The sequence below is a fragment of the Balaenoptera borealis genome, assembly GCF_965194805.1.
Source record: "Balaenoptera borealis genome assembly, chromosome: 2".
Classification (NCBI taxonomy): Eukaryota; Metazoa; Chordata; class Mammalia; order Artiodactyla; family Balaenopteridae; genus Balaenoptera; species Balaenoptera borealis.
The window spans coordinates 40,460,684-40,483,641 of NC_138867.1; the positions used below are offsets into that span (position 1 = coordinate 40,460,684).

General features: G+C 36.0%; 1 protein-coding gene across 4 annotated transcripts in view; it reads left to right on the forward strand.

Moving 5' to 3' along the window:
* Positions 1-22,167, forward strand: part of PARP8 (poly(ADP-ribose) polymerase family member 8) — a 190,449-nt gene extending 168,282 nt beyond the window's left edge. For 3 of the 4 annotated variants that reach the window (XM_082382244.1, XM_082382242.1, XM_082382243.1), the window contains 7 exons: positions 360-472; positions 709-781; positions 2,411-2,480; positions 5,405-5,478; positions 6,593-6,662; positions 7,528-7,612; positions 17,620-22,167. In XM_082382244.1, the coding sequence (XP_082238370.1) occupies positions 360-472; positions 709-781; positions 2,411-2,480; positions 5,405-5,478; positions 6,593-6,662; positions 7,528-7,612; positions 17,620-17,722 (588 nt within the window). In that variant the 3' untranslated portion in view covers positions 17,723-22,167. The remainder of the gene's footprint in view (positions 1-359; positions 473-708; positions 782-2,410; positions 2,481-5,404; positions 5,479-6,592; positions 6,663-7,527; positions 7,613-17,619) is intronic. The other variant, XR_014241840.1, reaches the window with a different exon arrangement.
* Positions 22,168-22,958: the final 791 nt, after the last annotated feature.

The window sequence follows — 22,958 nt, forward strand, 5'->3', positions numbered from 1 at the left end:
TTGAATAGCTGGTGGATACTTAGGGAATTCAATAATAAAAGTCTCAAAAAGAAATGTAATTAGGAAGGCAGATCTGCTTGAATGTGATTACATAGCATATTCCAAAGCTAAATATAAACGACTTTGGATTGTCTGTCTCCTATTCCTTTTCCATTAGCCTAAAGAATTATCCTTCATATCAGCAATTCCACGTGATTTATCATTTATTCAGGGTTTTTGTTAAATGAATGACCCTGTTAATATAAATTATTATGGTTTGAAACTAGATAATTCTTAAACCAGTAAAGTTTGAAATTGTCATCAGCCTGATTGTATGTTAAATTTGACATGTTTTCCTGCATCCTTATTTTAAATGGCAGCAACTGAAGTTCATGCACACTCCCCATCAATTCCTTCTTCTCAGCAGTCCACCAGCCAAAGAATCCAATTTTAGAGCTGCTAAAAAACTCTTCGGAAGCACCTTTGCATTTCAGTGAGTATGGCTTAGTGTTTAGGGGGCTGTGTCCCCCACTTAGTCTTCCAGAAATGTGTGGGGAGGAAGGCATCCTCTTTTAGTAGTTGGCTGTTAGCACTGGACAGTTCACTACACGATACTTGACTAGGAAACCCAGAACTCTGAGAAGGCACCATGACTTGTTATATTGAGACCCCGTAAAAAGGTCATTGATTTTTGATTTTGCTTTTTCCTTCCCCTCCCCTGTGTTTTAGTGGCTCGCACATTGAAAACTGGCACTCCATCCTGAGAAATGGTCTGGTTGTTGCTTCTAATACACGACTGCAGGTAAATTTTCTGCATGCTTTTACGAGACTCGTTATTCTTCAGTATTGGAGTTCAGTAAGCAGTCCTGGTGTTGTTTTCACTTGCAAAAGGGGATGCATGTGTGCTTTAAAAAATTACGTGGACTTTTCTAATAGGCATACGTAATTTTCACAAAATAAGTCAAGCAGAATTGATCTATACACAACATAGGGATGAAAAGAAAAAGAAAACTGAGTTCCCCTATGAGAAAATAGTGAAACCACTTTAAACTTATTAGAAAAAAATGATCACAAAAGAGGTAAAACCTTACACAAATTCTCTCTGCTACTCCAACTCAAGTTTTTTGAGCACTACCTCAGTGTGAATACTTTAACAGAAGAAAAGATAGGGCTAAGAATAAGCAAAATGGAGATTGGACACCCAAGAGCCATCGGCTTCCTGCTTTTCAGCCCGCAGGGCAGCACACGGGCAGGATATTGTGGGTGTGGTCCTCATCTTTGTTTATGCCCTTCATCTCCAGCATCCCACCTCACTCTCATTCAGCTGATTTTCATCTGATGATGTAAGGAGGTCGGGAGATGAAATCCTCAACCCAGTCACCTGTGCTAGATCTCATATTCTGATGACAATTGGGATGACACAACTAAATATAAATGTTCATAAATACACATTTAATATAAATATAAATGGCCATAAATATAAAATGTCCATAAATATAAATGTCCATAAATACACATTTATTGAATTAATATTTGGTGCATACTAAATACGGTATGAGGGCCCTAGAACACGGAGATAATAAGAGAGAATTTTAGTTGTTCTGAGTAGTAGACTAGTTGAAGAGTTTCAGTTAATGAAACTCTCCGTATCTTGAAAAATTTAGAGGAAGTAAGGAATGGGATGACAGTGCCGTATAATGAAAATCTGAATAAGATATTTTGTTGATATACTAGCAGATGAGTCCTGATCAACCTTCTGTCACATGTGTTTCAACCACGTTTGTTTTCAGTATTTTAGAGTCATTAACATAAAAGCCTACTCCAGGGCTTCCCTGGTGGCACAGTGGTTAAGAATCCGCCTGCCAATGCAGGAGACAGGTTCCATCACTGGTCCAGGAAAGATCCCACATGCTGCAGAGCAACCAAGCCTGTGTGCCATAACTACTGAGCCTGTGCTCTAGAGCCCGTGAGCCACAACTACTGAGCCCACGCGCCTAGAGCCCGTGCTCCACAACAAGAGAAGCCACCGCAATGAGAAGCCCACGCACCGCAACGAGGAGTAGCCCCTGCTCGCCACAACTAGAGAAAGCCGCGCACAGCAACGAAGACCCAGTGCAGCCAAAAATAAATAAATTTATTAAAAAAAAAAAAGCCTACTCCAGTACTTGATACTAAGTGACTCTTTGTCATCAGCAGGGTGGAAAATCTTTACTAAGGATTTTTTCTGGCTGTCATTTTCCATATATCAATGCACTCTGAATTTTAAGAACAAGGATATTAGTACTCTTTTCAAATTAGACCTTGAAATCAGAGCTTTATCATTTTATTAAGAGCTAATGTTCCAGCATAAGACCAATGGTCTTCTTTTGTGAAATATTAACATTTGAAACCATAAACTGACCGTTTCCTTTCCCACCTCCTCTCATTCTAGCTCCACGGTGCAATGTATGGAAGTGGAATCTATCTTAGTCCAATGTCAAGCATATCATTTGGTTACTCAGGTAAGCTTGTATTTCATTTCAACCTCAAATATATTAGGTTTTTGTTGTTGTATATTCTAGGCACAATTTTTTATTGAGTAAATGAAGCTTATTTGATGTATTTGTATTAAATTCATTTGATAAATGTCAGAAGTAAAAACAAAGCTCACGTGTCAAGATGAATTTATAATACTTCCCCTAGCATATAAGATGGAGCATATGTTTTGTCAGTTTCAAAATTAATTTTAATTTTGTTTCAATAGTTTCTACATTTATTCCGTCTACAGTAAACATTGAAAATATAGCATGTACAAAATATTATGTAGAGCACTGAAAAAAGTTTATGTACATATTATATTAAAGAAGTTTTAAGCAGTATGGAAAATTTAGGATTAGAAAAACACCCTCAGAACCATCCTACTTATTGACAACTTCTTGTTAATATTTTGGTGAGGTTATTTGAGAAAAATATATTGGAATAAACTGAAACCATGTGCCGAGGAGGAGCCTCATAAATTCAAAATATGGAAAGAACGATTACCAAATTGTTAGCATTTGTAATCCTGAGGTAGTAAAATTCAGGGTGATTTTTTTCTTTGCACTTTAAAAACTTTTTGGAATATTTCACAATGATCCGTGTGATTTTTTTCTTAGAACAGAAACTTATTCTGTTTAAATATAAAATAATTATGCCCATTGTAAAGAAATTGAAACTACACAGAATTGTATAAAATAACAAATGAAAAATTTTCCTCCTTTCCTAACAACCTCAGGGTTTGGTGAGTTCCCCTTTAGACTTAAAGGCTTTTATATTCGTATACCTGCATATATAGTTGGTTTTGCTTATGTGCTTGTGTTGTGTGGGGTTACATGATTCCATTAAACAACTTTAGGAGATGTTGCTCACATGGTGCCTGGATGGTAAGTCTTAAGATCCATATATTATAGAAAAGGAGACTTAGAGAGATCTAATAACTAGGAGAACATTGAGCAGGCTTACCTGTCTGATTCTTTTGCCCAAGTTCACGCTCTTTCAGCCACAGCAAGTGGTTTCTCAGTGTTCCACCCTGACCTTTTCCAGAGCACATGTCCTAAGAGGACCAGGTGGGCTCTGTACGCCTCTTCTGACCCAGCCTCAAAACTCACGTGGCGCCACTTCCCATGTACAGTATTGGTCAAAGCAGTCACAAACCCCTCCATATCCAGGGGCTGGGGAATTAGACTCCATCTCCTGATGAAAGAGTGGTACAGTCGCATTGTAGAAAAACATACTGTTGAGAAATATTGTTGCAGTGATCTTTTAAAATACAATATGCCAAAATAAAGCTAGGAAAATAAATATCAGAAGAATAAGTAGTATAGGAAATAAAATAATGTAGTTCAATGGGAAAGATGATCAGAATCAGCTTAAATCAGACTCTAAATCTTATTAAAACAGAACACAGTAAAAAAGTAATATCAAACCAGTTTTAATAAATAAATACAATCTCAGCATAGATAAGGACAACACAACACATCAAGTCCTGTGATTTTCTGCTTCTTATACGGGTGTACTGACTCCTTAGATGGGTTCGTGGAAAGGTTTGTGAGGGATTCAGATGAATGTAAAATTTGTCTGTGTGAATGTTTGTCTGGAAAGAGGGTCGACAGCTTTCATCCAATTCTTTCAGTGTCCTTGATCTGAAAGAAAAAGTGTAAGAACCTCTACAGTACGTTGAAGTAGCTTCATACTTGGTTTGGAGGGCTTCAGGTCTAGGAGTTAGAGAGCAGAACAGTCTTTCTGCACGTAATAGCCTTCGCCTGTTCCTCAGCTTGAATGCACCCACTTCTGCCCCTTTGCGGGAATGTCTGCCTTGGAAAATGCCTGCATCTGCACCATTTGCAGTTTGGTCCATAGGCTTTGCCCGTTTTCATTAAGCCTTTTATTGAAACAGCAACAAAAAAACAGGCTTCTCAACTTTAGGATAGTAGATGAGCATTTTTAAACACACTATAGCTACAAATCTACCTATTCTAAAACAGACAGGAATTTTAGTTATGTTTTGTCTGAAATATTTCACAGTAAAAAGCCATGGCATTAACAGGGTAAGGTAAGACTTGTGAGTATCATAGACAAAAGGACTTAAATAGTTTTCCTTTATTAGGAGGAATAGTAAATTCTACAGGAATTGAGCATGAAGTTAAGTTGCAGTATAAATATATTTTTCTGAAATTGTTCATATTTTACACCCCTTATCTTCTTCTAGTCACCAGATGGTAAGAATGAAATTTAGGTCCTAAACGCCTTTTAAAATCAAGTTTTAAGAATTTTCTGATGATATCAATTTTATGCAAGGGAAGGTCCTGGCCTTCTTTTCTTTTTTTTTTTTTTAGAGATACCTCTTTTTTTTTTTAATTAATTAATTAATTAATTTTTTATTTTTGGCTGTGTTGGGTCTTCGTTTCTGTGCGAGGGCTTTCTCTAGTTGCGGCGAGCGGGGGCCACTCTTCATCGCGGTGCGCGGGCCTCTCACTGTTGCGGCCTCTCTTGTTGCGGAGCACAGGCTCCAGACGCGCAGGCTCAGTAGTTGTGGCTCACGGACCTAGTCGCTCCGCGGCGTGTGGGATCTTCCCAGACCAGGGCCCGAACCCGTGTCCCCTGCATTGGCAGGCAGATTCTCAACCACTGCGCCACCAGGAAGCCCCTCTAGCCTTCTTTTCAATGCAAAGAAAAACAAACTGTATTTTCTACTTTGTATCCTGACCAGGACTTCCAGAAGCCGCCAGCTTTCCACCCTGCTTGCTCAGGGCACAGCCGCTGCTCCTTCAGGAGCCCTTTGTGATGGTCTGTGTCCTGATGCTGTCAAACCTTTGCCTAGAGTGGAACTTTGCAGTGTAGATGGATTGTATTTTGAGCTGCATCATACAGCTTTGTCCCTAAATTATTATTTTGCTGATGTTTTTAGGGATGAACAAGAAGCAGAAGGTGTCAGCCAAGGATGAGGCAGCTTCAAGCAGTAAAAACAGCAACGCATCACAGGTGTTGTAGCGAATCGGGTGACTGCCTCTGATGAGTGAACTCTAGCTCCCTTAGCTGGCAGGACTTCGATAAATACTCAGGCTTTTTAAGTGGCCATTACTCCTACAGGAATGAAACTCACCCTAAAATGCCTTTATTCAATAAATATTCAATAAGTATGTATTGCGCTTCTTCTACGAGAGTGCTGGACATCTCCTAGATATTGGGCTACAGTGATCATCAGCGATAGACAAATCCTCTTGGTGCCTGCATTCTACTGAGTGGATATAAATAAATTAAATATATATTTAGATAGAAAGAATGCTAGATGGCGGTAAATCTTACAGAGAAAAATCAGGGGAAAGGGATGTTGAATGCTATGAGATGCCAGATGGAACTCGAATGAATTTTAAATGGGGTGATCAGGAAAGGATGCTCTGAGAGGGTTCTATTTGAATAAAGACCTATAGGTGGTGGGTGCACGAGCCATATGGCTCTCTGGGAGAAAGAACATTCCAGGCATAGAGAAGGGCAAGCACAAATCCCTTGTTGTTTCAGAGAAAACAAGCATTCTGGACAAATTAAAATCCATCTGATGAATAATGTGACTTTATATTTTTAAAAAAAGAGTATAGCTAGTCTAGTGTCTGAAAACAAAAACAAAACCCCAGATTTTCTACATGAAATGTTTCTGAAACCTCTGTGGCTTAATGATGCTATGAAAATGGGTTGGTTTTGGGTAGTTAGATGATCTAGAATAATTGATTTTAATGTTTGAAATGATTATGCAACTTTAATTTTGTTTCCCTCTAAATAGAGATGCTAGACTTCTGGTAAAAATAAATTTGAGTTCTAATTCTATGTTGTGAGGCTATTGAACTTTAATTTAGTATTTTTTAATTTGCTTATTTTTGAGAGTGATTTAATTATGATTATGTACAGAAATTAAGTGATATAACAAATATAGATTGACATTAAGAGAGAATTCAAGGATATTGCTGCTGGTCGAGATAGGCCTTTTTTTTAAACCTCTGGAGCTATCTTAGTGACTATTACTTTTTAATGATGATTCTTTTTTTTCACTTGAGTGACTGCCCCATTTTCACTCTAATTTTTAAATTCTTTTGGACTTTAGTCACAGAAAAAAGGACAGCAATCCCAGTTCCTGCAAAGCCGTAACTTAAAATGCATAGCCTTATGTGAAGGTAAGTTGAAAGTTTTACAATTCTCATAGCGTTAATTCTCTCTCTTATCTGTATTTAAGAATTTAAGTATGTTTACAAAATGCTCACAATGGACTAGTGAAAGCTTTATTCCTTATGACCATCTCTAAGGGCACAAATGGAAAATACTTACAACAGAGACCATAAAGGTTAAAACCAAAAAAGCAGAATTGGCAAGAATTTAAATAGTGCTATATTTTATTCTTGGCAGATATTTCAGAATGGTAATTATCTCTTTCTGATCAAGTATTGCTTATCTCTTTTGTTAATATACCCCTTCCTCTTTATGTTGGTTTCTGAATGTATAATACCGTAAAAAATCTGAAAGATGAACCAAGTGCTGAGTAGATAACCCAGTAGGTCTTTCTCGTTCCTACACTGAAATTATTCTTCGATTCTGAACTTAGGACAGAAAATTGATAGGCGATTTGCAAGATCATATACTTACCTTTGTTCTTGCTTTAAAATCTGACTTTGGCTAAAAGTTCATTTTTTTCTTCTTGTGTTGGGAGTTTCAGTAGCCACTGTTTACTGTCTTTCAAGTTTTCAACGTTTGATGGTTATAGAGGACGCTAAGTTGCTTTCTACATAGTTCCCAAGTCAGGACCTATTTGCCACTGTGACACAAAAGTGATTTCCTTCCTATTGTTATGCTAATCATGTTCCAGACATAAAATTGTTACTTGGCATTTCACTGTTTTTATTTACATTTCTGGATAGCTTAATAAGGTGAAAGAAACATTTTTCATATGTTAATTTGTGCATGCATTTTTGCTTTTAGATTTCTAAGAGAAGAGATATAGTAACTTAGAATAAATAGTTCTTTAATTTTCTCTTCCATTCACAGTGATCACCTCACCTGACCTGCACAAACATGGAGAGATATGGGTCGTCCCAAATACTGATCATGTCTGCACACGATTCTTTTTTGTGTAAGTGTAAAAACTTAAAATCCTATGTTACTGTCTTCTCCATAAATGAGGTAGTAGTGACTACATTATTGTCTGGTCACTTTAGCTGCCAAAATATAGCAGACAGGTATTTTCTCATCAACTCAATGTTTTTGTTTTATTTTAAGAAGCTGTGAAAAATGGGGGTGTTTAAATGCTATTAACTTAGAAGAATTGAAGAAAAACATGGTCTCTTTAACCACTATCTGTGTGTATGTATGTATACATGTGTATATAAGTGTATATATACATACATACAGATCTTATATGTATCTAGATAGATATCTACACACACATAAATATACACATATATTATTTATAGATTTAAAAAAATATTAGAACTGGGAATGAGGAAAACAATAATGAGAAAGTCTTCTTCCTATAAAAAGTTGATCTGCATTCCATATGATATAGGCTGGCAATGCAGGGCATGTTAATGTGGATTTTTTGACACAGCTACAGCATAAGAGCTGCATTAAAATACAAGAGTGGTATTTTTCTTCCCTAAGTAAATGAGTGCAGTAGATCTGTCTGATTTTTACCCACCTTGCTTAACTCTCAACTTTTTCCCATGCCTGAGCCTTCCTCATCCACGGTCCTGTCACAGAAAGGACCTCAAGGAAGAGTTGAGTATATCTGTTTTGTACGTTTATGTAGCTTTCTAAAAGGAAGCTGGAAAAATGCACTGACTTGTTTTATAAGCCATGTCAAAATGACTGTATCATGATTAATTCAATATATAGCATAGCTGGAGCATGCTACATCTGCAGCATTTGGTCTATGAGCTTATTGACTGACGGTTCACAATGAAAATTTTATGAACTGCCTGGTTTTCTTTTGGTTGGTCTGAAAAGTGTGACTTTCTTATGATCCAGATTTATATATTATGTATTTATCTATCTTTTGTGTTTATGATACATATTAATATATAGATTACATAGTATGAGACATATACATACCTATAGATTTCATTCTTAGTGGCAAGACAGCAATGAGTATAGTAAAAAGAACCCTGCTGCTTTTGATCAGACAGTTTGTGTCTAGGCTCACCAGTTATTAGTGAGGTGACATTAGCCAAGCTGCATAACCTCTCTAAGCTTCCTCAGTAGATGCAATATAACATCATCAATAGATACAGTAGAACAATATACCGGTATCAGTGAGAATCCCAACAGGAAACCACTGGCCCTTAAGAAACGTGATAATTTCTATCATTCACAGTTAGATCACTTACAAAAGTGTGATTATAGGGGAATCATAGGTCTAGTACAGTAACCTGGATCTAGTAGCACCAGAGCTATTATACATCCTCAGGTCCAAAATGATAAGAATAAGAAGCAGTTATCAGAACCTGGTAGGAGAGCCATTTCTAGTTCATCAGCTTTGACAGGAGTCATGGCCTTCAGTTCAGGGACGCAGGCAGCCCAAGGTGACCTTGTGGGGCTGGAACCAAGCAAAACCTTGACCTCGCCCTCCCCATTGGCCAAACTCTACCAGAAACTAGAGGGCAAGGGAGCATATTTACCAAGTCCATAGAAGTCGCCCTCCTGGGGCAGAAGGCAAGGTAGAGAAGCGTACAACCATAGCTCTGGAGGCTCCCAGGATAGCTGTCTGCTTTTTAAGGTTATGATTCAGATTAAGGTATAGCACAGTGCAGGTCTCCACTGAAAGGCACTCATTGAATATCATTTCCCCTCTTCTTTCTTGCTCATCTTGACTCTTATCCATTGTTAGAAGGTCAGCCTTCCAAAAAACACCTCCAATCACAAAGTTATTTCATTGCGTGAGCTGGAGATTTTCATGGAAAAGTAACTCCAGAGGCCTTTCCTTAGCTTGTCGTTAATCAGTTAATCTGCTCCTTTTAGCGTTTTGCTAAAATTCATAGTTGTTGAGCTAAATAACATTAGATACGGAAGTAGGCAGTAAACATTTCTAGTATTATTTCTTTGCAGTTTTACATAAATTATATGTAAACTAAATCAGTGGAGGTATATGTCTGGGTATGTGTGTGTTGACTGGAGAGAAGGATTTCTATATTTCATAAGAAAAAAGTGAGGAAAGACCATCTGAAGAAAAGAGAAGAAAAAGCCTTCAGTACACTCAGACACTTTCCAAATAATGCAAAGGAAAAAATTCTATTAAGGTAATGATTTTCATTCCTTCATAAACACAAATGAGACTTCATCATTTTTTTCCTGCTCCCTCAGGAGAGAAGGAACTAATTAAGGAAAATTGATAAGATTCAAAACACATGAAAAGGAGAATCCATTCACTAATGTACATTCTAATTACAACCATCAGTTTTCCTTCTTTATAAAAGATGTAATCACAGAGTTCTGCTAGTGATGTGCCTCCCTGGTGAATGGCACCATCTAGGAAAAGAATAAATTGAGGAGAAAGAAGTGAGTTATCACAAATATACCATAATCAGACAGAAACTCAATTTCTATTCTTATTTCATCCTTTCTTTTTTTTAACACATTATGTGATCTCTAAAGTTAGATGCTTTGCCTGATGACTAGGATATAAATTGGTGAGGCCTCCTTTTTATGTTACTAACTGAAAATATTAAAAATTATATAAATTCTATGCTAATCTGATTTCCAGAGTAGAGATAATAAAATGTATAAAATTAAATAAATAAATTAAACAGTCATATAATATCCTAATCACATTCTTCCCAATAAGGAAACAATAACAGAGAATGAGAGAAAAATGGGGGAAACTTTAGAACAGGGTATCAGAAAAAATTAAAAGTAAAACTTAAGGGAAGATATCTGTTAGGAAAAAATAAGAGAATAAGAAGTTTGAAAAAAATTTGGTGGAAAACTCCAAATATGAATCAACTTAATCAAATATAAGTGCTTCAGGCAAAAGGTAATAATTCAGATGTTAAGCACAGATTCCAGACGGTTCTGAGGGTCTAGGAATTGTTGCTAGAGCTTGATTTCGTTGCTGACCTTGAGACACATGTGTACAAAGACATTAAGGTCAATATGTAGAAATAAGGCAGCTATTTTAAAAAGGGCCAGAAGTTTCACAGGGGATGTGAAAACCACATAGACATATGGTGCTCTAGTCATATACAACAAAAATGTTATGAAATGGGGATTTTAAAGCTAGAGAGGAAAACTTACTATTGGTATTTTCCATAAATAGGAATAAATAATAAAATCCAAGAGAAGGTAATTGATGATTTGGCAGGTTAACAGATTAGGTGTATCTAGTGCCATGGGCACCCCATGCTACACTGCCCCCACCACTGCCATAGTGAAAACTCAGAGAGATAGGAGTGTGTCTTCTCCCTCAACTGTTTGGGACCAAGGAAAGGTTAAGAACTGCCAGGTTTTTGTATCTTGCTTATCTGGTGTTACAACCTACATGTTTAATGCTTTAGTGGTTCTTCGATTTAGAGCAGGCAGATCTGCAAATGAACCGTTTCCATATTTTCTCTATTACGTCGATTTAAGGTATATATTTCTCAAAATATCTCAAGAAGTTCAGAAATTTAGGAGCAGGAAGGACCAAATAAAACAAGACTATCTGCAGAAAAGTGATGTGGGGTATTTTCAGGTTCTTGAGTCAAGCAGATGTCGGTGCTAAATAAATTTCAGGAATTCCTATCTAAAGTCTATTCTATCTTTTAAGGTCTAGCTCAAATACCACCTCTTCTATGAAGCTCCTAATCAAAATTAATCTCTCTTCCTGGTATTCCTACAACTCAGTGCAGAACTTCAATTTAAAATTCAGTTTATTCATTGTATCTGACTCTTCCACAAGACTGTGAACTCCTAAAAGGCAGACTCCTACTCTTGTTTTTTGTTTGTTTTTTTTTATTTGTTTTATTTTTTGGCTTTGTTGGGTCTTCGTTTCTGTGCGAGGGCTTTCTCCAGTTGCGGCAAGCGGGGGCCACTCTTCATCGCGGTGCGCGGGCCTCTCACTGTCGCGGCCTCTCTTGTTGTGGAGCACAGGCTCCAGACGTGCAGGCTCAGTAGTTGTGGCTCACGGGCCTAGTCGCTCCGCGGCACGTGGGATCTTCCCAGACCAGGGCTCGAACCCGTGTCCCCTGCATTAGCAGGCAGACTCTCAACCGCTGCGCCACCAGGGAAGCCCCTACTCTTGTTTTTTTACTGTCCTGCGTGCCCTGCATCACCTTGCACGGTACCTGATGTACAGCTGCTTGTCAGCAAATTGTTAATGAATGAACAGAAGAAGGCAAAAAGGAAAATATTTTGGAATATGTATTGTTTTACTTTTAGGTCAAAGTTTGAAATATATCTAAAAAGGTAGCTACAAGAAAAATTTATAAAATAATTGTATCATGGCTGTTACATGAAATAAGAGATACTTTGCATCATGATTTTGCAAAAGATACACAGGGTTTGAATGGGAACATAGCAAGGAGACAGCTTATTTATGAAGTTAAAAGACAGGACATTCAGTCATGGCTCAGTGACATAAACTGTGTGACATCAAGCTGATAGGATCTGGGAGCTTTGCTTTATCCCAAGTCTATAATGAATCCAATTTCTCTGTCTCTAACCCAGATCTCTTTCCAAGATTGAAACTGCCACATCACTCCCCTGCTTAAAAGTCTTTGATAGCTGCTTACTACTTATAAGATGAAGTCCAGTCTCCTTTACAAAGGGAACCAACTGATTTCCTTGGTGCTTTGTTCTTCCTTCAATACCACTGCGTTGAAGGTGGAGGAGATCCAATCTCCAGCTGCATGGCCCGCCATTTTTCATTGCCCGCTGTTTCTCACCCCAGGATGTTATGGTGCACAACCTGAGCTGTGTGCTGGGATTCCTACACTCCATGCTCTTGCTCTTGCCTTTGTCCATTAATCTTGGATTCTCTCTTCCATTTTCTTCCCTCGTATTGTTTATCTAACTCCCACTCCTCTTTTAAATCTTAATGTATGTCTTCCCTCCTCCCAGAAACTTCCCTTGATGCCTTTGTGCTGCTCCCTTTTGTTACTATGTAATACCCTGGGCATGTGTTTATTACCGGCTTGTTCTTCTTTATGTATTGTCTTCTTCATTACTCTGTATACCTCTTGAGGTCAGGGACTATACAGCTTATTTGTGTTTGCCTACCTAGCATAGTGCTTGGCAGATACGTAAGAATGAATGAAATGCCCATTTTATAACTGCTTGCTGGATATTTTGTCCCCCAAAGTCCACTAATACCTTAAAATCATATGTACAAGGTGGAACCCATTATTGCTGTAGTTTTCGATTTCTTTTTCCTTGCTCACTAGTCATCAGTTCCCAATTACATCTTTTCACAGTTTTCTTCTATAAACACCTTTGTTTCTGTGTGTATCGTTCTCTCCCCTAGAGTACACCAAAAGGTTACTAGTTATTTTCCGTGCTTCTAATTTCTTCATTGCTCCTAATCTGTTTTTTAAAATGCCAGATTTTTTAAACATTACCATCATTACGCCAGTGATACCTGTTCAATGTACAGAAACTGAAATCAAAGGTAAGCAAAAAGAGAGACAATCACCCATCATATTCCCACTTAGAGTTAACTATGGTTAATAAGATCATACAATTTATACCACATTGTTTTTCCAAAAGGAGAGTTTGATTATTCCTTGCTCATACAGGCTGATAGTTATTAACAAATAAAAACATGGCATTCTGCAATATAGTGCCCATCTGACTTGACTTCAGTTACCCATACAAACCACTGATTGAATAAAATTATTATCCAAGCTGTTTCTTGAAAAAAACTTGGAATTCTTTTCCCCACGAATGTGCCTTTGCTCAGTCAGTAGGAATGGTCGGCTTTCTCACCAGCTCAGCCTTTAGCCAATCTTTCCAGGCTTAACTGTATGGTCTTTTCCGTGGGGCCTCTCCCGGCGTCCCACTCAGACAGGATATCTGTCTACTCTCAGTTCTGCTTGCCCTTTCTTTGTATCACCCAGGCTGCCTTGTCCTCCAGTTATTTGCATAACTCTATTATCTCCCCTAGTAAAATGCAAATTCTGTCCGTGTTTGGGAATCTTACATCTTGTGCAGAAACCCTTAATACATATTGAATGAAAGCAATGACAAAAGACTGAATGTTCTAACTTAATAGAGAGATTTATACATGGGCTATGAAGCAGACAGTACACTACAGTATCAGATTTCTTACAAGAACTTTGGAGAAGTTCTGGATATCATTCAGTTCACAGTGAATTTCTCTTCTCTGTGACTAATGAAAAACAGTGCTATCATTTCTGGCTTCCAGATTTAGGGAGTCAGAAAACAAATGTATGTGAACCAATCTTAAAACTGTCACAGAGCTGCTATAATCAGTTTGAAAATAAAGGTTGTCAATACATTTAAGTTTTTGTCCATGAAATTTCCTAACATACCCAAGAGAGTTCCAGATAGCCAATATCCATCTATTGTCTTATTTCCTCTCATAGCTTTTAAAGCAAATTGGTTTATTATTTATTAAAATTTTAGTAATCTTTTTATACTCCTAGGAACATAAGTAATTTTTGTCTTCTTTTAGATGGTTTCATTTTTCCTTCTGTAGAAAACCCCAGTCAAGTGTATCATTTCCCTATTGATATCATTCTTGCTGTATTTCTTTTTTTAAATTTTGTTGCTGTCTGGACGTAAGTGAACTTCAGTGTTATATTAACAACTTAGTGTTTGTCTGCAATACTAATAAATAGCTGCAAAATAGTCTGTATGCTATATTGTAATAAATGTCTTAATGCCACTAGTAATTCATTTATCTAAGCCCTGCTGGTTGACCAATTCAGATGGTAGTTGGTTTTACCTTTATTATTATAGATGCTTCATAATTTAAGACACCTGAATGCCTTTGACTGTTTTTATCCTTCAGCCCGCAGCTGTTGTGTTTCCTTGCGGGCTTCATAGACAATGGAAAAATAAGCATTTTTCTTAATACTTTCAATCTCAATCTCTCACTCTTGCTCTGTATTCTCTCCTCCTCCTATGTTCTTTCTATAAATTATTATAGTTTATTTTAAGAATGTGAGTCTCATTTCCTCTCCATTAACTTCAAATGCTTTTTAAGTGTCAATGAATGTGTACTACTTGGATATAGCAAACCCTTCCGTTTGGGAAATAGAGTGAGGGAGGAGTGATGGGTCATGACTAGAGAAGAAGTTTAGGTTTGGATTATGAAGGACCCAGGTGTGCCATGCCAGTGACGATGGATCTTGTTCTGCAAGTGAAGCGAAGGCCATTTGCATCACTCTAGCAGGGCAGAGAATAGTCTTGTAGGAGGGATGGGGGGATAAGTGTAGAGATAGAAAGATCAGTTGTAATGTTATTACAATAGTCTAGGTCAGCGTTTCTCACTACAGAAAGAAATGAATTTGACATTGTGACTTGGGAAAGAACAATCTTACTCTGTGTGGTGCAGTCAATACTCTATGTCCTACTTTATTCTAATTTCATTGGAAAATGCTAGCCTGGACCACCTAATTTCAAAGCCTGCTAACTGTACACAACCTGCCACTTGAAAATCACCCGTTTAGATGAATGATAACGAATGCCTAAACGAAGGTGATGGTATTAGATGGAGAGGAGATGCAAGTGGGAATAACTAGGGAAATGGAAGCAACGTAACTTGATGATGTATTGGATTTGGGCACGTGGAATAACCAAGAATGACTGAAGTTTTCTTGTTGGTAGGGTGGGTAGATGATGGTACTTCAAATTGAGATCCTGACAGAGTAGAAAAGAGCAGTCAGTTTTGAATTAAGAAGTTAAGTTCAGCTTTGAATATACCACCTCTGTGATTTCTGTAGGAAATTTATAGTTAGGGAAAGATGTAAGGAATGGAGATACAGTTTTAGGAATCAGCATGTAGGTGATAGTTACAGCAATGGGACAGACTAAAGTAAAGTGAGTTTGCATATCATAAAAAGAGGGAACACTGAGGAGGGAATTGTGGATAAAACCAGCATTGAAATGGGAGGCCAGGGAAGAGAATGCAATGAAAGAGACTGAGAATTAATAATCAAAGGGCCAACTAGGGAGGGAAGAGATGATACAGCTTTAAGAAAAAGAGCAGTCAGCTGTATCACATGCTGCAGACATAGTAGATACAATCTCCTGAATTTATCAGCTAGGAGGCCATGGGCAACCATTGTCAGTACTTTTCAGTAGAGTAGTAGGATCTGAAGAATGATTGCAGTGGGTTGAGGAAAAAATGAGAAGTTTTAATGTATTACAGGCAAACCTTAATCAAGGTCAACTTTAAATTGAAAAGAATAGAGATGGTAATATGTAGGCTGGTATTAAGCTGAAAATATCTTATATAAACACCTATTAGGAAACTTAGGATGGAGATACATGGTGGGCTGCTATCAGAAATTGGGAAGCCATCAAGAACCAAAGCAGTTCTAAGACCTGCCACTCTTCCCACTTCTCTCAAAGCACTATGGTTTCCTTTGTGTCTGGTTCATTCTCTTTATGTCAGTCTCTTTTGTTTTCCATAATCTGTATCCTAGAGGAGCTAGGCCAGTTGGTTTGATAAAACACCGTTATCTCATTTGGGCCAAGCCTGCAAGCCAGGTTGCCTCCCCAGCCTTGGCTCAGAATTATGGATGGCTTAGCTTACCCTTGGTCCAGTGAGTAGCCTGGATTTATACAAAAACCAGGCTAACATATTTTACTTGCCCAATAAAATATATCTTTACACAGTTTGCTACAAAACACCCGATTAGATCTAGGTCTAAGGCATTTCACTTTACACATTCTCTAGTTTGTAACAGAGCACTTACTGTTTGAACTCCTGAGAAAATAATTACAACTGGGCTTTGTACCACATATCCCATTCTTTTTTTTACAATAATGTCTCACCATTGGGTGCCTTATATATACGTATGTGTGTGTGTATTCTCACGGTAAAAATTAACCAAGTAGGCAACCTTGGGCCATTTCTTAGGAGTTTAAACTCGATATAGATGCAACTGTCACTAGATTTTTAAGCAGTTGATTATGTAAGGACCTATGTTCTCATTGTTATATGTCATCTATTTCATTTTTCTGTATTGTGCTATTTCAGGAGAATTTAAGCATGGTGAGGAAAAGACAGTGGCACACATTAATCTTTGAGACACTATGCTTACACCCCTGGTTATCTATTTTGAAGTAATTACCACTTCTCTAAAGCTTCTGTCTTGAAGTCATTTTTATGAAGTAAAATTAATTCATCACCTATTCTACTCTGAATATTATCATGGCAGTTTAAAAATTCATTCTTGGGAAATTCTTATTGCCCAAGTAAGTTTATTTGAGGAAATGAATTATCATCTAAAATGTAATTACTTCTTTCTAAAGGACTTAGTAATTGCTGTCCTTTAATGTTATATTTTCACTTCTGTTGCTTAGCTAAACTTAGCAGACTGGCATTCTTGTGTGTAGTACCAGAATAAATAAGAATATTGTTGTAGTCGGACTAAATAGAGCAACCAGTGATAAAAAAACATGCAGCACTGATTACAACAGAATAATAATTAGAAGGCAGGAATGGCAAAGGAGCAATGGTGGAAAGTGAAGTGATTTTTCTGAGAGTGTCACTGATCCGAAAATAAAGAAATGATTGAAGTAGGAGTGGAGTTAAGAAGTCCAGAACCCAAGGAACATAAAACTGAAGTCAGTATGTTCTTTCTCAGCAGGCTTCTTGTAACAACTGCTGTGAAAAATGTTTGCAGAGCCAAAGACACTGGGGTGCTTCCCGCATCTCAGGCAATGCTTTATGTGGGGTTAAAAAGTTAAAATTAAAAAGGAAGGGTCAAATCAGGGCATGACGTAGAATAATCATGTGTTCAGTAATGTGAGCACATTATTAAACACAACTGAGAAGCAACTGTCTCTTGCTCTTGATTCCCTTGGGCTGTACTTTAGGTACCAGACAGCATTTCTAAGCTGTCTTAAATGCTTTGGGGATGTTTTTGAATGTTTCTTCTTTTCGAATGTTTTATGTTTCTGTGTCTTGTGTTTTAGCTACGAAGATGGCCAAGTGGGAGACACAAATATTAACACACAAGAAGGAGGCATTCACAAAGAGATCCTTCGAGTAATTGGTAATCAAACTGCTACTGGTTAAAGGACCACCATTTAATTAACATGATTTGAAAGCCTTCCTCGGGTTCAAAGCTGGATTTTGAACTGAAGAAGATGATAAAATAATTTATTGTTATTATAAACAAAATTAACCCTTTGAATACTGATTTTTTTCTTAGTATTTCTAAGTTTCTCATTAAATACCTAAAATGGTATAAAATTTATCAATTGTAGGGTTATGGAATCTAGTAATAAAATTACAACAGCACTTAAACTGAAGTTTGGGTTCCTCACACAATAAACAGATTGAAAAAACAGTTTCGTGCTGATATTTTTATATTAAACTCTTTAATTGGAAATTTGGTATTATATACCGACATCTTAGGGTACAAAAATAGAACTGAAAGCATTTTATAATGGCATCTAAATCTATAAGATACTTTGCAATAAGTGTAATGTTTGCACATTCTGATGTGCTATATAATTAGTGGTATGAACATTCGAATGTTTTGGGGAGGGATGTTTCCTAATCTGTTACTTTTCCATATACAAAAACAATTAGGTCTTAGATACAGTGCGTTGCCCAAAAGTATGTAATATACATATTTATAGATTCATGCATCAAAATGTATGATCGTGCATATATGTGTGTATGTACACATACATGTATTTTAACAACAGAGATGGCACAGCTCCACAATTCTGTTCTCATTCAATGGAAAGAAAATAATGTTCAGTAAGAAAATAATATTCTCTCTGGACATAGACCAAGATATGAGCCAAATTCACCACTGCTCATTCACTGAAAATATTTGCAAACAAGTTTTCTATTTGTTTAAAGAATTTTCCCTTCAGTTAAAATTTAACTCTTTATAATATTATAATTTGGGGAACATCTTTATTCAAATGACAATATGTTTAAAAGAAAGGCCTCAGAATTTAAAACAACAGTATATATATTTTTATTTCCTACTGTGGAACGTTTTTTACATTTATTTGTACCACACCAGCATTTTTATATTTTTCATCTAATACCTCTGCTTATTTTTTTTTCATATTGAGAAAGAAGACAAACTTTGAAGTTTCTTTTATATTAAAAGAACATGAATAAGTTTATATAGAGAACAATAACACCAGCTCTCAGCATTCTCTTTTCAAGAGTCATGTGCGCATCAAAATCATTATTATTTCTTTGGGACCTAAGTTCTTATTCATTACAAGTTTTAATTGACAGTGTTTCTTTTCCTACATGATGTTTTTGGAATAAGGCCATTCATGAGAGCAGTTTAATTAGCAAGTCTGCCACTCTATTCAAACCCTGAATCAAGGCTCATATCTGACTCTAATTTATTTAGAAAGAAAAAATAAAAATGTGTACTCATTTGCAAGTGTAATATAAATTCTGTGCTTGTTCCCTTTGGTATAAAAGGTGAGAACAAAGGTCATACACATTGTTAAGGATTGCTATCTAGGAAGCATTTACTAATTGTTTGTTTTCTTATATTGTAAATAATTGATATGCCACTTATTTCTGCAAAAATAGACTTAAAGGGATATTAATCATTGTGATAGGATCCACCTAAAACATTGATCTGTTTTGACTTGTGCCTCTGAACTCAAGGCCAGACTGAGGGATAATATTGGTGTGGTAGGGCCAAGATACAGTATCTTATTCAGTTCTGTGACCAAATATTTGAAGACTTTACATGGGACAAGAGGACTCCTTGCTTCTTTCTGCCAAGACTCCCAAGTCTCCCAAATCCCTTTACTGTGTTTTAAAAATATTTTAAAGCAACAAAATTACATTTTCAAATTAATTTTGTGGGGCATTCATGTATATATGACATAAATATGAGGATGTAATAGTAGGATTTGGAAATTGAAATCTTGAAACCCCATGTGTTTGGCCCCTAGGACCACGGAGGCACCTCCAAAAACTCTTTAAAGTGCCTCCAAGCATAATTTAAAAACCACTAATCCACTAAGGATTTACTCAACAGTTGAGTGACCTGTAAGGAGTATAGTATTAGAATCTGAACTGGAAGGGTAGCTTGGAGGACTCAAGGGAGACTATTTAGGGGAGACAAAACATTATAATACAAACTTCTACTGTCAACTCAAGAATAAAAGTAGATTCATTTATCAGAGCAAGGAAAGTAATTGATAGTTTTAATGTCCACTAAATATTACAGATAATAGACATCTTTTATGATAGTAAGATGTCTTCTCATGATAATTGAATGCTTTTGCAATGCAGAATGACAGATTTTAGTTTGTTTTGAAAAATTGTCAAAACTTTTTAAGCCTGTATTCTAAAAATAAAGCCAGTCTTCTCATTGGACTTTTGATATTGGGAATACTATAGTAAACTGATGTTTATTTCTAAAGAATCTAATTTCAGTACCCATTAGTAGATGAATATCATGCTTTCAGAATCCAAGCAGGTCATTAAAATTTAGAAGTTTAAACATTATCATCATGCCTTGATTCAGTTACCTCGTTAAGATATTATCGTTTGACTTATTTGATAATTCCAAACATGTGATATTGTATTGTACTTCTATAATCATTCGAAGTCTGTTCACTGATTCTTTGTAATAGTTATACTAATTATGTAGTCATTACTACTTAATATTAACCCACTGAGCAAAGGCAATCATTTATTTTCATTCTTCAAGTGGGAGAAGAAGAGCCTTAATTTATTAGTTCTACTTTTTTTCCTGCATTACTGATTTTGTAAACATTTCACTATGAATAATTTGTCCTCTTTCATTGTCCACTGTATTTAAAAAGAGAAGAAAATGATTGAACATTCGAGAAGAGAAAAAGTAATAATATACATATAACCTAGCGCTGTAGAATACATTATGGTAAGGTACTTTGGTGCCTTAGATTGCATTATGTTAAAATGATTTTTATTTTGTTGCTCAGCAAATCTCAGTCAAATGTTGGATTTGAAGGTGGTTTCTAAATTTAAAATTTAAATATAAGAGTGCCACATCCTTAAATTCACTCTCAAATACTGTGTGATATAAGAAACCTACTCAAGCTATTGTTAATGCTATGAATATTTCTCATTGAAAAATTTAAGAGTTTAGAGAAGAAATCCCTCAATTATTCTCCCCTTAGCTAAAAGAAAGGAAACTTTTAATATGTAAGTCTATGAATCTTTATTATCACTGAAAGAATTTTATCAGTACTTTGTACCATAATACCATAACTTGCCTTAGGGCATGGGGTTTCAGAAAGTTCTAAGGAAGACCTCATCATCCTTGTTAAAGTCTGGATGACTTCATCAGATAGTGATTTAATACGTCATGAAGGGCCATTCAACCTTGGACTGTCTACCATCTAAATATATGGATTTCATGGTGGCACTTGAAGCACATTTTTAAAATATTATGATGTTATTCTATTGTCCTGCTGAATTCTTCATTATTACACTACCTCAAGACAAATGATAGACTGTTTGTCAAGATAAGTTTGGGTTTCCAGTATAAGGATCAAATAAAATTTTACAAATAGAAGTCATCAAATAATATGACAGTCAAGACCATGCTACATCTATGTTGTCAATTACCTCTTGACAATACAGTGATATGGATATTTCAGTCACCAGTGATGATAACATAGTTCTCACCCAATGAGTTAAGTGAAGGGGTTTCAAGTTGCAAAATTTGAAAATAATTAGTTCCCTTTAGGATTGGTTTTCTACGTGGGCCAATTTTATGTCCTTTCACCTGAAGCCACAAAGAATTGCCCACCCTAAACAGTTAAAGGATTAAAATACCCAACTGCTGTGCCAGAATGGCAGACTGAATATTCAAATATTCTTGAATGCCTGCTAAATTTTTGTCAGATTATATATAAATTTGATGTATATTATTACCCAGTAAATTTTTCTTGGGAATTTTGTATACACTCTGATATATTAGGATAAGTTTTTGTAGTTCAAAGGAATTTCAAGTAGTTTTTAGACAAAACATATCATATCCATGAGTGTGAAGAAGCTGTGTTGAAGAATAGATTACATTACACATTTACCAGCAAGTCAGTAAAAAATAGTGCTTATTTACATAGTCAACATAATTTAATGTTCTAAAAATAATTTCTTCAATCTGCCCGATATTTATGTCATTTGAGATTTTAAAAAACGCAGCCACTCCTTTATGTAAACATTAAGATATGCCTATGTTTCTTTAATTCTACAGCCTTCTTGACAATAAATTTCTTGACTTTTGTGCACAAAATAGTATTGCAACCTGCTCTTTAGCCTTTGGTGCCTTAGAGTTATTATAAATATTTAACAATATGTACATAATGTAAATACTGCCAAAAGATCACTAAGGCCAAATATTTTCTCTATTCACTTTTTACTGCACTTGCTTTCTATTGCTACTTAAGCCTCTTTTATCCAGCTTTGTAATAGTTCTAACATTGTAGCCGATGTAAATGTTTACTTTCAATAAATCTGAATTTGTTCAACAAGTACGGTATATGTGGGCACTATTTTGAAAACTCGGTTAGGCCTTAGATACTCCTCATGATGAATCTTGCTTCTGGGGACTAGATATTTGAAGTTCTCAATAAACTCTAAAAATGATGCTGCCCTTTTCACTGAAAAATACTTTTAAAATAAGAGGGAATAAAAGAAAAAACTCTTCTTGCCAGTATTCCCCAAGTAGTTGCAGTAGATTTAATTGGTAATGTGAGTACCATTTTAGTTTCAAGTTCTGTCAAGAAATACAGGATTGAAACAAAAGATTTTTGTACATTTTATATATATGCTCTATTTATAAACACTTTGGCATAATATCAACTGGAGCATTTCAAATGAACTGTCTTGAATTTTCTAAGCATTTCTGACTTGGTTAGTAATTGGAAAATAATTGTTAAAGCACCACTTTATAAAATACATTTCATTAACTGAATAAGATATTAGTCCATAAATAAATATGGTTCTCTAAACACTTTAATAGTAAATATTTATGAGGAGCTAAATTTATATTCTTGTAATAAATAAAATATTTTACCCATGTTACATTTATAGCTGCAAAACCATCGATAACAAACTTCTGGTTTTTAGACTTGATTTCAGTTACTCTAGAAATACTTGTTAGAGTCTAATATGCATCTTGACATTCAGTATAAGGAATAGAGAGTATTAGATTTTGTGTTGACCTTAAGGAGCCTTCAATCTATTTGGGAAAGGAAAACACACACGTTTGGAAATAAATAATTCATGAATAGCACAAGGCCAGTGATGCTGAATGGGAAAG